At 48.6% G+C, this 14923-nt stretch overlaps 5 protein-coding genes across 5 annotated transcripts; 4 read left to right on the forward strand and 1 right to left on the reverse strand.

Moving 5' to 3' along the window:
• Nucleotides 1-272: 272 nt before the first annotated feature.
• HER10_EVM0002671 (uncharacterized protein) lies at nt 273-2251 on the forward strand (the record flags this gene model as incomplete). The annotated part of the gene is made up of 2 exons (XM_035472373.1): nt 273-376; nt 439-2251. The coding sequence occupies 2 exons, from the start codon at nt 273-275 to the stop codon at nt 2249-2251; spliced, it is 1917 nt and encodes a 638-aa protein (XP_035331295.1).
• Nucleotides 2252-5896: 3645 nt separating this feature from the next.
• Nucleotides 5897-7845, forward strand: HER10_EVM0008423 (peptidase family M28; the record flags this gene model as incomplete). Its single annotated transcript, XM_035477946.1, has 3 exons — nt 5897-6356; nt 6414-6721; nt 6779-7845. The coding sequence occupies exons 1-3, from the start codon at nt 6253-6255 to the stop codon at nt 7843-7845; spliced, it is 1479 nt and encodes a 492-aa protein (XP_035331660.1). The 5' UTR covers nt 5897-6252.
• A 1140-nt stretch (nt 7846-8985) lies between these two features.
• Nucleotides 8986-10938, forward strand: HER10_EVM0008897 (pantothenate transporter liz1; the record flags this gene model as incomplete). The annotated part of the gene is made up of 7 exons (XM_035478404.1): nt 8986-9552; nt 9625-9681; nt 9755-9967; nt 10033-10218; nt 10283-10389; nt 10463-10602; nt 10745-10938. The coding sequence occupies 7 exons, from the start codon at nt 8986-8988 to the stop codon at nt 10936-10938; spliced, it is 1464 nt and encodes a 487-aa protein (XP_035331695.1).
• A 1328-nt stretch (nt 10939-12266) lies between these two features.
• On the forward strand, nt 12267-13144 carry HER10_EVM0005304 (uncharacterized protein). Its single transcript, XM_035474926.1, has one exon. It carries the CDS (start codon nt 12283-12285, stop codon nt 12982-12984), a length of 702 nt encoding a protein of 233 aa, XP_035331467.1. The 5' UTR covers nt 12267-12282; the 3' UTR covers nt 12985-13144.
• A 420-nt stretch (nt 13145-13564) lies between these two features.
• HER10_EVM0013356 (TfdA family Taurine catabolism dioxygenase TauD) lies at nt 13565-14923 on the reverse strand (the record flags this gene model as incomplete). Its single annotated transcript, XM_035482718.1, has 4 exons — nt 14630-14923; nt 14224-14568; nt 13790-14164; nt 13565-13731 (listed from the first exon to the last, which is right to left on the reverse strand). The coding sequence occupies exons 1-4, from the start codon at nt 14838-14840 to the stop codon at nt 13565-13567; spliced, it is 1098 nt and encodes a 365-aa protein (XP_035331984.1). The 5' UTR covers nt 14841-14923.

A 14923-nucleotide genomic window follows, 5' to 3' on the forward strand; every position in this document is an offset into this window, starting at 1 on the left:
CCTTGAAGATACATGAAATCATAAAGTCAATCAAAGACTCACCAGGCAACGTATCGCGACTTCAAACAAGAATCGAGGCCCTTTCCAGCTGTTTAACGCTGCTTGGCGATGCGTGCAAAGAGCGAAGGAAAGCCCACCTCTTGAAATCGGAAGACGAGCACTTCACATGCATCAGAAACATCATAGAAAACTGTCGGACTTCACTCGAAACTCTGGCCGATCGGCTGAATAAGATCGAAAGCAAACCATCCGGCTTCTCTCGCAACTTGCGGATGGCATGGGACTTGGCATTTAGTCGAGATGATGTTCAACAAGCGTCGGAAGAAATAAGTCACTATACTTCCGTGTTGAACCTTAGTCTCTCCACTCTGTCACTGTGAGGAAGATACATGACCCACTGATGATCAACGTTCATAACTAATATCTCTTCCCTTGTAGTGCGCAAACCTTGGAGGCGAAGCAACCGCATACCGAGATAATAGGGAGGGTGCAATATGTCGCGCGCAGACTCCGTGTCGAAGTCGAAGTATCCCAGTGCATTCCTTCACTACCTGGCCCTGGTCATGTAGCCATCGGAGGTCGGGAAGTCAACAATCCCATATTCGCAAGGACTATCCAACAATGGAGTAGATCAGCTGTCAGTCTAGCGGAGGAGGTTCTACTAGAAGGTAACCAGGACCTGAGGATATCCCGACCCCGAGTCCATGGCAGTATTCCTAGAGGATCAATCTCTAGTGAGCGCTCAGAGCCACATGAGCAGGAACCCCCTTTCAATCCTCAACTGCAGCTCTACAAATACAAGAGGACCGTCGAGATTGTAGAGCTATTGCGAGTTGGTGAATTGTTCGAGAGTGCCACTCAACATCTCCAAGACGCGGTGAGCATACGAAAGCTGCTGGCAGAGGCAGGGAAGAAGGAGTTCAATGAACTAGAACAGCAGGATCTTGACGAACAGCTCGCAGATCTCAACATCATGTGTGAGACTGAAGTAGGAACCGCAAAGGCACGAGAGATTCTGGAGGCCTTGAATCATCAATGCGACATGCAACAACCAATCGATCTAATTCGATCGTCCAGACTACATCATAAACTTGGGAAGCTACTCTTCGATAGCCAATATCTGCTTGGGGCTTGCCGACATCTTCAGACTGCTATGGAGCTTCGACTACGGGAAGATCCTAGGGACAGGGAGAGAATTATGGAAACTTACGAACTTTTGCGTCATGTGCAAGGCCTCCGTGGTAGCCACGCCGAATTCCTGGCTATCAAGGACTGGGTTGAAGAAGAAATTGGACCTGTAGAAGACTCGCCTCACAACGAGTTTGAAACGGCCCTGTCTTGGGCTCACAACAAAGGTTTCCACGAAGCCACGTTGGATGACATGAATCTACCCAAGTTTGATGTCTGTGACCTGCAAAAGCGACCACTTTTATTCGCCGCCATCGCAGACGACGATATGGATGTCGGGGTTCTCGAACAAGTTATCCAATACTATCAGAACCTCGAAGTTATCGACAGCAATGGGGAAACACCCCTAATGGTGGCGGTGACAACTGGCCACGTATCGGCTGTGCGTCTTTTACTAGAAAACGGTGCTTGTTCCGACTTCAAAGACAAGCACGGCCGTAACATTCTTTACAAATGCCAGACCGAAGGAGTGGCCGAGGAAATCTTCACAGCGACGTCTACTCGGAGACTCAGCGTCGCTGCGGAGGCTAGCAGACTCCGGCGTTCTTCAACGGCGCGCTTAGACATATCACCTGTTAAAAGCAGAGCCAGTGATACATCTCTTTCGTCGATAGATATCAACTCTCGAGACTTTTATGGTAAAACGGCGCTTTACCATGCATGCGAAAAGGGAAACAGAGATGTTGTATCGGTTCTTCTACACTCCTTCAAGGCAGATACCGAGATCTGTGGTCCAAGAAAGTGTACGCCACTCATGGCTGCAATTCAAGCACAGTCCAACGTTAGAAACGGAGGAACGCCTGGGAACCAAGCTGCCTTTATCAAGAAGAAGGTTGATATTGTTCGAATGCTGATAGCACATGGTGCTGATCGGAAGGTTCCATCTTCCACGCTCCGAAGTGCTGGTGTGGCACATGCGGAGATAAAGAAGATCTTGGAGAGTAAAGTGGGACCGCAGGGGAGTACGATTACTCTCTCCAGTATAGCAGCGTCTGCAAGTAGCGGCGTCGTTGAAGAAGGGTGGCAGATGGTAGCGAGGAACGATGTGAGGCACACGGGCTAGGCCGCTAGATTGCACGCTGGTGGTTTTGGAGGGCAAGGAGTTCGCAGATTCGACTATACATCAGGCTTAGATCTCTTTGTGTCATGAACGTTGACAGGGACATATAGAATATGAGCATCTTATTAGTACCATACCTGACTTACGATACCCTATGAGTCCTAGAATTGCCAAGTGTCGGCTTCGAGGGTCTTAATGCAACTGCCAGCAGTGACCATGCTGCCCGGTATCATCATCAAGGGCTGAAGAGCCTGTCTTCTTGTGTTTTGCAACAAGGATTCTGACAGTGTTCCCCCTCCCCCGAGAATTACCTGTGTCCGAAGCGGGCATACAAGCACGAGGGTTACATTCCATATGCGCCTCAAAGTGCGGACCAACGTCAACGCCGCTAGACTTATCTACTCGAGAAGCGAGTGATCAAAGATCGGCTCGAACTCCACTGCGACCTCGGACAGTACCTATACAGTAGGGAGAATAGGAACGTCTCAATGGATCGGGTTTGATAACCCCCAGGGCGCGACCATCAAGGTCCTCGAATCCCAAGCCAACATGACCCGAGATCTTGGGCGCTAGCAAATGCAAGTCATCGCGAAATCGTTTATAGCCGTCGTAAAGCTTGTTTCCACTTGAACTTGCCAAATGATTCTTCTTGGGACACGGAATATTGGAATCAGTGGCGTTGCGCAAAGCTTCAAGTCAGCTGAGAGCAGGAAGTTATGCGACTTTCAATAAGTGAGACTGCTAACACATTGGTAATTCAGAACCATCAGTACTACCAGGTCCCGTACTTCAATTGACTTGCCTACTTCAGTACTTTGAATACAAATCAGGACTTTTTTCTTTCTGTTCTCAACAGATCAAGTCTTGACGGGGAGAACTTAGAGTTAAGCATTATCAAAATCTCCAGCCCCAAGTGTGGATTCTACACCATTTACCATGTTTTGACCAACGAAGGTTGCCGGGCCGGCATCCCACTCACGCGTGACGCTACATGATTAGCCTGGCGTGGGGCCGATCGCCATCTCCGAAGAGAAACCTTACAGGGACCATGGCAGTCTCAAGCAATCAAGCAAGATGGCAGAGCACGCCCGGCCATGGATGTTATCGCATCAATCAGCAACTCCCCGCTTCGCCAAGACAACTCATTGCATTGTTCGTTGCCAAGTCTTTGAGCCGGCATCAACCATAAGCACATGCCTTTCCCGTCATCTTGGCCCAGCGCCTCATTGCCAGGGTCACTCTCGGTCTTGCAAAGAAGTTGGGAAATTTACGGTGCACTGCTGTAAGGCTTCGGCAAGTATCGCATTTATTCGACACACTATTCGTCGGCGCCAATGGCAAGAGGTTGAACGGACTGGCGTGCTCAATTGGGCTCTTGGGAATGCGTCAGTGAAAACCACTGACCTGCCACCCTACATACTAGTGACCCTGCCGCCTTGAGGACGGGTTTGGGTGAACACCCATTTGACAGTGACACGACGTTCTTGATTTAGCTCGCTGACTTCACTTGGCTTCGACTGCAGTGCAACGCTGTAGCTGCACCATGCAGGCACACACGCGAGAGGCTTACGAGCGGCAATTCGCGGATGATTGTCAATATGATCCGTGCCAGACACACCTCTAGATGTCCTCTGAAAGCCGGGGACTAGACGAGTCACAGAAGACCAGATCATCCTTGAGCGCTTGACGAAGAAATAGATATCGAGGCTTCAAAAGTAACTTTGTGGCTCTCATAATCCTTTCTTGCGGCATTCGGAGAGAAGGGGACAGAGAGGTATGGTATTCAACGGCCCAAGGTCCGATTAGACTTGTTTCTCTCAGCCACTCTCGACAAAAGCCCCTCTCTTAAGGCTTGGCACCTGCCCAATAGAGCAACGATGATCCACAGAGTCTAGAGGGGGAAGATCCGCCGGTAGCCCAGAGCTTGTCGCATTTCCACTTCTTCCGTGCTTCTTTCAAGCTCTACTTGGTCCATAGGGGTAAGTTTAATCCCCTAGTCTGGTACCGATCCACAGACAAGGGTCAGCGCACTAGTCACATCATTAGCATAAAATAGCTAATATAATTAATAATTATAAGATCTTAATTAATTTCTATAGCTAAATTAGTATTTAATATATATTCCGTTAGCATTAATTACTACTTAGTAACGTATTAATATTATACTTAATAATAAGTATAAGAAGTCTTTTAAAAAAGTATCCTAAGCCTTTTTAATTTATTATTATAATATATTATATATAGGGTTTTTATATATTTATAAGCTCCTATATATAATCCTTTATTTAATTTTAATATATTTTAATAGGGTTAAGGTTAAGTAAAAAGCGGTTAAAATATTAAGTAGATATTATAATTATTAAGCTCTTATTAAGTAAGTTAACTCTACGTTATATATTAAAGCGCCGTTTTATATTAAAATAAAGTTATTATTATATATTTATTAATAGAGGCAAATTTAGTTATTAATAAGTATAATATGCTCTTAATAAGTATTAATATAAATATTACCTTAATCTTTTTTTAGAAAATACTTAGTCCTTTTAATCCTTAAAAATATCTTTAAAATATCTAACTCTATTTATATTAATACTTTTAATAATATACATTTAGTCTTATTTTTATTATAATAGTAAGTAATATAGAGTTTATAATAGTAACTACTCATAACTTATATCTTATTTATTTATAAGATTTTTATTAGTTTTTAATAGTTTAGTAAAAGTATTATTAAGCCTAAGTAAAACGTTTAATTTAGTTAGTTTTAAATATAGGTAGCTTATAATAGGTAATACGATAATAAAACCCGAATTAATATAAGGCTATTTATATAACGTAAATATTAAATTAAGAGGAAAAGAGTATAATAAAAAAATAATAAAAGAGGCCTAGCGGCCCTTTTAAAAAAATAACGTATTTAATAAAAGCTTTTTTATTATATAATTATAACTTATAGGTAGCTAGAATATAATATAACTATTATTAATAAGGCTTTTATAACTATACGGACCTAGTTTTTATAAATCTAGTTAATTTAATTATTTAGGCTTATATAAGCTTTACGTTAGTATATAATATATAAATCTATAGGTAATCGGCCTTATTAAAGTACTTTATTATATTACTTATTAACTATACTATATTAATAATAGTTTATTAAAAGTGAGGGTAAGTAGGTAGATAGGTGGTATATAAGAGGAAGAGATCGTAATTAGTAAAAAAGTTAGGCTGGGCTAATTAGTGGGCCTGTGCTGGAATGGCGGCCTCTGGTTGGTTAACTCACCCATGGAAGGTGGGTGTGGGTCAGCCCCACGGGTACTTGACTAGGGGGTTAAACTTTGGCCTGATACCGTAGTACGCCTGCTCCGCGTCGCCCCCCAGTCATTGACCTGCTCTCCGCGTCCTAGTAATGGCATCGGTTGGGGATTGGACTTTAACCTTAGACCAACATTCGCAATTCATTCTAGCAAAAGTACTTGCCAAGAACACCCGACATCGTTCACCTGCCAGAGGTAGCATCGCCCGCGACGCATCGATGCCTCAGTAAACCTGCCGGCCAAGGAGCAGGCCTACCAGACCCTTGGACGCAATTCATCCAAGCCGAATTTTGTCCCGCCATTCTGAGCATCTCTACGACGTTGCGAAGCTATCCGACCCTGCCACGCCTAGGTCTCTGCGGCGAGCCAACCGTAAACACGGCAAACGTCTCCCCCCCTACGTAGGTCTACCGCTATGCTCCAGCACAAACCGAGCTCGCAAACTCCCCCGCTGCTCACGATGCGGTGTCACTGCATGTCGTCTTATCGCGCAATTTTGTTTTCGCCGTATCCACGCTCTTGGCGCGCCGAGGAGGCGTAGACACGGAGCATATAAATGTCCCCGCCTTGCCGCTGGCATGATCAGCTTGTCTTCTCTGTTGATCAGTCCATTCGTTGGGATTCTCCAGAAGCCATTGACAATCATCTCGTGCCTCAATTAGCGGTTGAGAATAGCTTCCATACGCGATGAAGACCGCCACCGCCCTCGCAGCTGCGCTGTTCGCGCTGCGATCTTTCGCAACCGATCCCCTCACAGCAGACAAGGCAGAGGCCGACATCAAGACCGAGGAGTGAGTCTTCCATACTACAATTGGAGTTTATACAGGCGTCTAACGTGTTATTGCCAGACTCGAGCGCAACCTCTGGAACTTGAACAAGATCGCCCGCGACAACGGCGGCAACCGAGCCTTCGGTCTGCCTGGTTACAAGGCCTCCTCTGACTACATCCTCGAGCGTGTACAGGGCCGCTTCTACAAGCAGCTCGACACCAAGGTCCAATACTTCAACCACACCTTCTCCCAAACGCGTGAAATCAGCGTTACCGGCCCGGATGGCGAGGATGTCTATGTTGTCGCTCTTCAATACAACCACCCAACAACTCTCCCCGGCGGTGACACGGCCCCTCTCATTGACACTCCCGTCGATGACACCAGAGGTAGGAGGAATCTATCAACTGAGTCATTGCGACAATAACTGACTAAAACACACATAGGCTCTGGTTGCTTCGCTGACCAGTGGGCTGGCATTGATGCCACTGGCAAGCTTGCTCTTGTGAAGCGTGGTGTTTGCGCCATTGCTGATAAGCTCAAGCTCGCTAAGGCTGCCGGTGCTGTCGGTGTTATTCTGTACAACCAGACCCCGGGCAAGGACATTGGCTCTGCCACCCTCAGCGCTGAGAACCTGGGTCTGCTGGTGCCCGTGGGTCTCATTCCCCTTGAGGATGCTACTGCATGGAAGGCGCGTTTGGCTGCTGGCGAGACTCTCGAGGTCAACCTTCTTGTCGATGCCATTTGGGATGAGCGCGAGACCTGGAACATCATCTCAGAGACCAAGGAGGGTGACCCTAACAACGTGATTGTTCTTGGTGCTCACCTGGACTCTGTCCAGGCCGGACCCGGTGTCAACGACGACGGCAGCGGTACCACTGCTCTTCTCGAGATTGCTGGATCCTTCAAGAAGTACAGCGGCTTCAAGAACAAGGTTCGCTTCATCTGGTGGGGTGCCGAGGAGTCCGGTCTCGTCGGATCTCTCTACTACACTGCCCAGCTTTCCGAGGCCGAGGCCGATGCCATCCGGTTCTACTGGAACTACGATATGATCGGTTCCATCAACCCCGTCTACAACGTCTACCTCGGAGAAAACGAGGGTGACAAGTTCGGCGCCCAGCCTATTCACGACTACATCGCGGCCCAGGGCAAGCCCGCTGCTTTCGGTGGCTTTGGCTCCAGCTCTGACTACGTCGGCTTCCTCCAGCTCGGCATTCCCTCTTCCGGTATCTTCACCGGTGCCGGCGCCCCCACCGACCCATGCTACCACTTGGCCTGCGATACCCTCGACAACATCAACTGGGACGCTCTCACCATCAACGCTAAGGCCGCTGCCCGTGTTGCCGCTGACTTCGCCAACGAACTCCCCGCTGGTCTGCCTCGCCGTGCTACCACCACTCCTGCTCGTCGCAGCCGTGATGCCATTCGCCGCGAGTTCCAAAAGTGGGCTTTGGCTTCTGAGCAGGCTGAGCATGCTAAGAGCTGCTCTCACGGCGAGCACAACGTTTACTAAGCGAGCCAAATAGCAAGTAGTATAGCTCCATAATATTAATGTCATCACGATAACGTCCAAAAAGGCATGATCAAGTGGTTCAAACAACGTTTCCCTATGCAGAGTGATTGGAACGCCTTGTGCCTCGTGGTGGACAACTAGGTATTCTGAACACCAAGTCGCCATTTCCGACGCTCAGATGGGTGGTGGGACACTTGAAAATTTCTGGTCCAACCTCTCGATACTCTGACTTCCAAGTAGCCAAAAGACCCTGGTCCATTGGTGGCTCCTCGGCCATCCACTTGGTGTCTAAAAAGAGGGGATGTACCTACTCCACCGATGATAGGAGGTTAGATAAACCATTCTTCACTCTCAATAGGTAGCCATGGCTTTTGCAACGAACAGAGTCCACTGCAGGTTTCTACATCGTCTCTATTGCTCTCTATACCGTGCAATAGACACTCACTAACGTGTGTCATTTGAGGGTGAAATCACGATCAATTCCCAGAACGACAAGGAATCAACGCGGTCTCTTGACTACCCTTGTCAGCAGATTGAACATTAAAATCGAGCGATGTCCTCCGCCAGGCCTCAACGTAACCATGAAGTCTTCCCGACGTGCAGGAACAGAAGACTGCGTCAAGAACCCTTCAATAAGACCAGCACATTTATGTTCCTCTGTTTTAATTCAGGCGGTAGAACCCTCCGAGAGTCTTATTCCCCGGGAAGCGTCCGGGTGGTTGGCTGAGCTCGTCATCGCCCCCTGCCTCTGTCGCCTTATCATCCCCCGCGATCCCATCTCAACTACTATTGGCCAAGCTCGTCGGAATGACCCCGATGGCTCCAGTACGACGCCAGTTTGCACTGCAAGATGTTCTCAATGAGACGGGAGCATCAGTCTGTCGCCCGGGCCGCGGCACTTGGACTTTTCTACTTTTGGCTTACATGTCCGTGTTGATCATTGTTAGTGGCCATTCCGTGCTATCAGTGCATGTCTGCACATTTACGTGCAGAGATATCATTCAGTTGGTACATCAGTGGAGGGTGAGGAGCACATACTAAAGGCAGTTGCGTCCTGCTAAGTTCTGCGCCTGTTGACTTTGATCGTTCTGCAACCTTCAACTTCGATATTACTCAAGGCGTTATTTCTGAACGTCCACGATGGCAGAATCATCGCCTCAGCCTTCAAAAGCGCCCTCGCGGTCATTTCGCTCTTTCATCTGGGACACGGATACGCACCTGAAGAGTCATGAAGAGCGCGTATTGCTTCGCAAGTTGGATTGGTCAATCTTGACCATAGGATGCTTAGGCTTCTTCATGAAGTATCTCGATCAGGGAAACCTTGCAAACGCCTACGTCTCAGGAATGCAGGAGGACCTCAAGATGTTTGCCAACGAGTATACGTATGCTCAAATGGTTTACACCTGCGCCTATGCTGTGATGCAAATTCCGAGTACTTTGATTGTTCAGAAGATCAGGCCGAGCATATGGTTGGCCGCAATGGAAGTCGGATGGGTATTCCTTGCCCCTCTCGGGAGATCTCAAGCACGCATGCATGCTGACACTATCGTTCTTCAGGGTATCTTTACATTTGCCCAGGCAGGGACGCAGAACGTTGGCCAGCTCTACGCATTTCGATTCCTTGTCGGATTCTTTGAAAGCTCTTTCTTTCCTGTCTTACTTTATGTACTTGGAAGCTGGTACACCAAAACAGAGCTTGCAAAGAGAGTCGCCATATTCCATATGACCGCCCCTCTAGGCTCGGCTTTTGGGGGATACCTTCAAGCAGCAGTTTACAAGAGCCTCGACGGTGCCCATGGCCACGCAGGGTGGCGATGGTTGTACATCGTCTGCGGAGTGAGTACTGCAGTTGCCTCTTAAAGTCGGAATTGGCCAAGAATTGGACAAAGTTGTTAATCTTATGTGGCAGTGCATGACGATTCCCGTCGGCGTTGCGACCCTTTTCGTCTTACCGGACACACCGTACACGACCAAGTCGAGGTTTCTGACCGCCAAAGAATGCGAGCTGGCCATTGATCGAGTAACGAAGGCTGGTAAAGCGGCACCTGCAGGAGTCACCTTGGCTACTTTCAAAAGAGTCCTTCTGAAGTGGAGGTGGTACGCTTTTGTCTTGGGCTATGTCGTAAGTAAATCACTCCTACTTCAACAGGGCATCATGTGTATTACAGAGACCTAACTTACCATCAGCTCTACGGTGAATCTTGCCAATCGGGTGGATATTTTGCCATCTGGCTCAAGGCGGAGAAATTTTCGGTTGTAGACAGAAATGTCATCCCAACCGGCTCAAAGCTCATCAGTGCTTTCTGTATCATTCTCTGGGGCTTCCTGTCGGACTACACCGGAAGCCGCTTTGCATTGATCATCTGCCCATTGGTACGCCACGAACCCAAGTATTGGGAACCACTCTGCGCCATGATTAAGTCTGACATACTCGCAGCTGCTGGCCTTGATCCCAAACGGCATCTTGGCTTTCTGGCCACCAAGCGTGCAGCTGAAGTTATTTGCTTTCCTGACGAGCAGTGTGCATCTCATGACGGCGGTATTGTAAGTCTTTGCCCTGGACATCGTGCAATATTACATTCAAGACCGATTCCTGGGCTGACAAGCCATTCTTCAGCTACACTTGGGCGAATGAAATATGCGCCGGCGACAATGAGGAGCGCGCTTTGGTCATCAGTAGTATGAATGGAATGCAATATGCCGTCGACGCATGGCTTCCCCTTGTCATCTTTCCGCAAACCATGGCTCCAACCTTTAGTAAGTTCTCAAGGAGTCTACTTTGTCTCTATCAACAGTCACGACCATCGAGTATCAGTTACACCTTACAGGAGCACGCTCTTGATTGGCAATATTCGATTGCTCCATCTACGAACGACTACTAATGATTTTTCGCCTTTAGGATACGGGTTTCCTGCAACGTTTGGTTTCATCATCGCCGCAATCATTGCAGTGGTTGGTATCCGCCTTTTAGTTTTCCGAGAACAGAAGCGAGGATCTAAGGATGGAGAGACAACTTTGGAATCTGGAGGAGTGGAATTTCACCCTGAAGGAAATGAGAGCATCGGGGAAAGCGACGGGACCGACAAGAAGTAGAGCGCCAATGCGGTCATTCAGTACGGTGGCTAATACGCGGTACCATCGCGAGCAGTGTAAGAGATGCTTCTAGTCTAGACGATAGTCGCGACCAAGGATTGTCAGCTTACCATCAATACCATCACCTGCAATTTGTTCACCAGCTACCCACATCACGGAATACCGCACAGGGTTCTCAGATAAATAGAGTGCGTATTACTTAGAGAATGCCTGACGCCTCCTTCAAAAATGCTCACACCAGATCATTGTCTCTCTGTGCGTGCACAAGCCATGCGCATCAAGTTCTTGATGGTCTGACACCCCTTACCCACACCAAGTCTCAGGCAAGTCAGTCAGTGTTGAAGTCCCGAACCTGAATAAGACTGTGGATCGATGAACCCCTTTGATGTGGTCAGAGCACAATCAATGCTCGTGTTATGGATGCAAAATAGTGAGCGGAAGTTTTCAGCATTGCTCTCATTCGAAATAACTGAGCATGGTGAGCTCTCCAGCACTTTCCAACTTTTCCCCTTGAAATTTTCTTCCAACAATACTAGTACGTAGAGATAACTGGCTCGCACAGGCCTCTCGCAACCAGCTATCATAATTCTCGCTTTCAGCCAGATCATTTCGGCAGAAATGGTTCAAGTGGGAGCCGAAACTTTCATGATGGATCCACATGCGACTGAGACATGGCCTGGTGCTTCCATTGCCTCTCCGGTGCTGCTTTACTTTTTGATGAACCAAAAGGCCAGCGGTGCTAATACATTCTGACTTTGTCATCAACTGAAAGAGATGATGAGCTTGTAGGCGCACGAGTACGATGAGAGACTCCCCGTACGGAGACTCAACTAACTAGTAGTTCGCTCATCTTTGAGATTCGGAGTCCTCAGCGAATTCAAACTTTAAGCCGCACAGGCCACGGACACAATTTATTTCGAATAAGACGGAGGAACTTTCGACGTGTTACATGCTCACTATTGTAAGGCTTCTGCCGTAGGCAAGCCGTCTCACTTCTGGATGATACGATCTGTCACGCCTTACACCTTTCGCAGCACAAGACCGCGTCCCGCCTTGTATGACGAAACACGAACAAGAAGTCAGGATCATCAAGCAGTCCTGGCCGTAGCAAGCAACCAACTGTTGGCCTCTGCACTCATGCTCAAATTGCACTATGTACCCCTTAGCTCGCTGAATATTGACCGTGCCCTTCGGCAGCTTCGTACAAGCTAGGGTCACTGGCACTGCTCGTCTCGGAATCTAGTCACCCCGCAGCCGGCGCATCCGAGTACGTGTTTCATTGAGCTGGGATAAGCTTCGACAATCAGTGGTTGATAAAGCTAGGGACCGGCACGTATTTCTTTGATGCGATCTTTTAGTGTTAAGGCTGCGTTTTTCATCGCAATTTCGGTCAATTCTCACCCCAAACTTGCATTTGCTGCCCTGCACGACACTTCAAATCGCCATTGCGACGCGAAATTCTCAGACGCGAAATCACTATCACCCCATCCATTGAAGAATCACGGGACTCTCCTCTCGCGAACTGGATCTGACGACTGGAACACCATGACCTCCCAACGGGTCACGATCAAGGGCTCTGCCGCAGTGCCAGGCATCTACCGACTCATCATTATGACCCTTGAGCCAATCTTCGCGCTACTCGGCGCCGTCATGGTCCTCCACACACCGAATCAATACCTCGCCGGAATGACGCGCAACGCCTTCGCATACGAACCCAACACGCAGTTCATCTACACGCAGCTTGGCGGCGGCTGGCTGCATTTCGCCTTCACCGAGGGCGTGGTCATGCGGGTATTTGACGACCTCACTCTCTGGCGCGTTCTCTGTGCGGGTATGCTTCTGAGCGACGCCGCTTTCTGCCACGGTACTGCGCAAGCCGTCGGGGGCTGGGAGATTTGGCTGGACAGATCCACGTGGACTGTCGAGGACTACGTTGCTTTCTTCACGACGGCGCCGATGGTCTTGGTTCGGATCCTGATTGTCCTGGGTATTGGCATCAGCACACCGAAGGAGGCAAAGGGCAAGGAGAACGAGAAGCAGCTTTAGAGAGATTTGGACCGGGTACTATGAAGTCTATGGGACGATGCCGCTAGGCATACTTGCTGTATAAGATTAGCATGCAATTCCACCTTCAGGGTATGCAAATTCTGCATCTAGGAACAGATTTGTAGGACTACTTCCAGCGAATAAAATTGAAAAGACCTGCGCTCTGCTATGCTGGACATCCAGGATCTTGCGCTAATGTGACAAGTTGAAGATGCGTGACGTCAGCTTGTCATGCATATCACATGAGATTGATGCAGGTAGCTCGTCTCACTGGTAGTCAAGGTCGGTGCTTCTGCCGAACCCGTCGTAAGGATGCGTTGACTAACTCACGCAGACCAACGTTAACCGCTGAGTCACGAGCGCACTCATGTGAGGGAAGGCTTTGGTGGCTTACAGACTAGACCTTTTTCTAGAACCCTCAGAAAACTGCAGTCGGGGTGTTCATGAGAAATTGCGTGACTGTGCATTCCACCTTGTCTATTCAATGATATCTCGGACAACTAGCTTCACCTCTGTGTGCTTTGATTATCATTCTCAGATCCGAAATATCATATGTACTTGGCAGTTTCGTAGCTCATGTTCAAGGTCCGGTCACATAGGAGAGTCCCAATGCCTCGCGACGTCCCTTACTGTTGGGGTCCTGGTAAGGCGCTTCACCAATTCCAACCGCCCGGTTTCCAAATCTTTCTCCTTGGTCATCATAATCGAAGGTTGCTGTGTGGAATGTGCTTCTGTTGTCCCAAATGGCTGCAATTCTCTTTAGTTACTTGCACATCCATTCATAGTCACAAATTAAGCAACTTACCGATGTCATTAGCATTTTGCCACTTGAGACGGACTTGTATATCATGGTTCTTTTGCAAGATATCCAGGAACCAATCCAACAGGTGCTTGCTCTCCTCCGCCGTCACGCCGTTGATGTGCTTCACGTGGCCGCCAACAGGGAAGACACTCTTCCAACCCGAGACAGGGTTCGTTCGTACAACGGGGTGGACAGCTTTGAGAATACTGCCAATGTTCTTCGGGTTGCCGCGCGGCTTATCATAAAGCTTGAAGCCGCCACGCTCGGCAGCGGCTGCAAAACCAGGCTGTTCAAAAGTGACCGTAAGGCTCTCCAAGAACTTCTGGTAGGGAGTGCTGAGGCGGTCATAAATCTCATATCCGGATGCCCAAAGGGTATCTATGCTGTCTTAGCTTCATTCCGGTCCCTCCAAGACTTATCATGCGTGTTCTACTTACCGCCGCCAGTCTTGGGGAGCTCAACGAGGCGCAAAGATGAGTAGTCGGCCGGGACAGGTTCAAAAGCAATATCACTGTGCCATTGTGCAGTCGACTGCTTCTTGGGGCTAAGCTCTTCACCCTCCAGAGGCTTGCGGTAGATCTTCTTGTGCTGCACAGAGCTGATGGTGCTGATCTCCGGGTCAGCTCCGCCCAGTTCCCGCTCCGAGTTAAGGACGGGGTGGATGTGGAGCCCGGAGTCGGAGGGTCGGCCGGTGAGCTCTCCCAATCGGAGGATTAGTTGCTTTTGCAGATCATTGGTCAGGTTGTCCTGAGCACGGAAGAAGACGACACCGCGTTGCGAGACTAGATCCCACAGTCAGTCACACCTGCCGCCTAACACTCATTCCTAACCGCAGCGACTTACTTGTGATGGCAAGATCTCTAATCAGCTCATCGGCGTTGGGGGCATTGAGCCAGTCAACCAGGTTTGCCTTTGGGAATTCGCGACCAATGTTTGGGGTTACATCAAAGGACTCATATTGTTCCAATGAGTTCGATGACTTCAGTGGGGTCGGGAGTGAGGTCTTGGTGCTGGTATGAAGAGGTACCTCGGTGTCAATAGCTGTAGGAGCCATGATTTCAGCTGACGAAGTGCTTCAGATTTTGGATTCAGAGGGTATATGCGATCGATCGTTTTGTCTCTTAATTTGCTTTTTCT

Source organism: Colletotrichum scovillei (genome assembly GCF_011075155.1).
Source record: "Colletotrichum scovillei strain TJNH1 chromosome Unknown Contig00007, whole genome shotgun sequence".
NCBI lineage: Eukaryota > Fungi > Ascomycota > Sordariomycetes > Glomerellales > Glomerellaceae > Colletotrichum > Colletotrichum scovillei.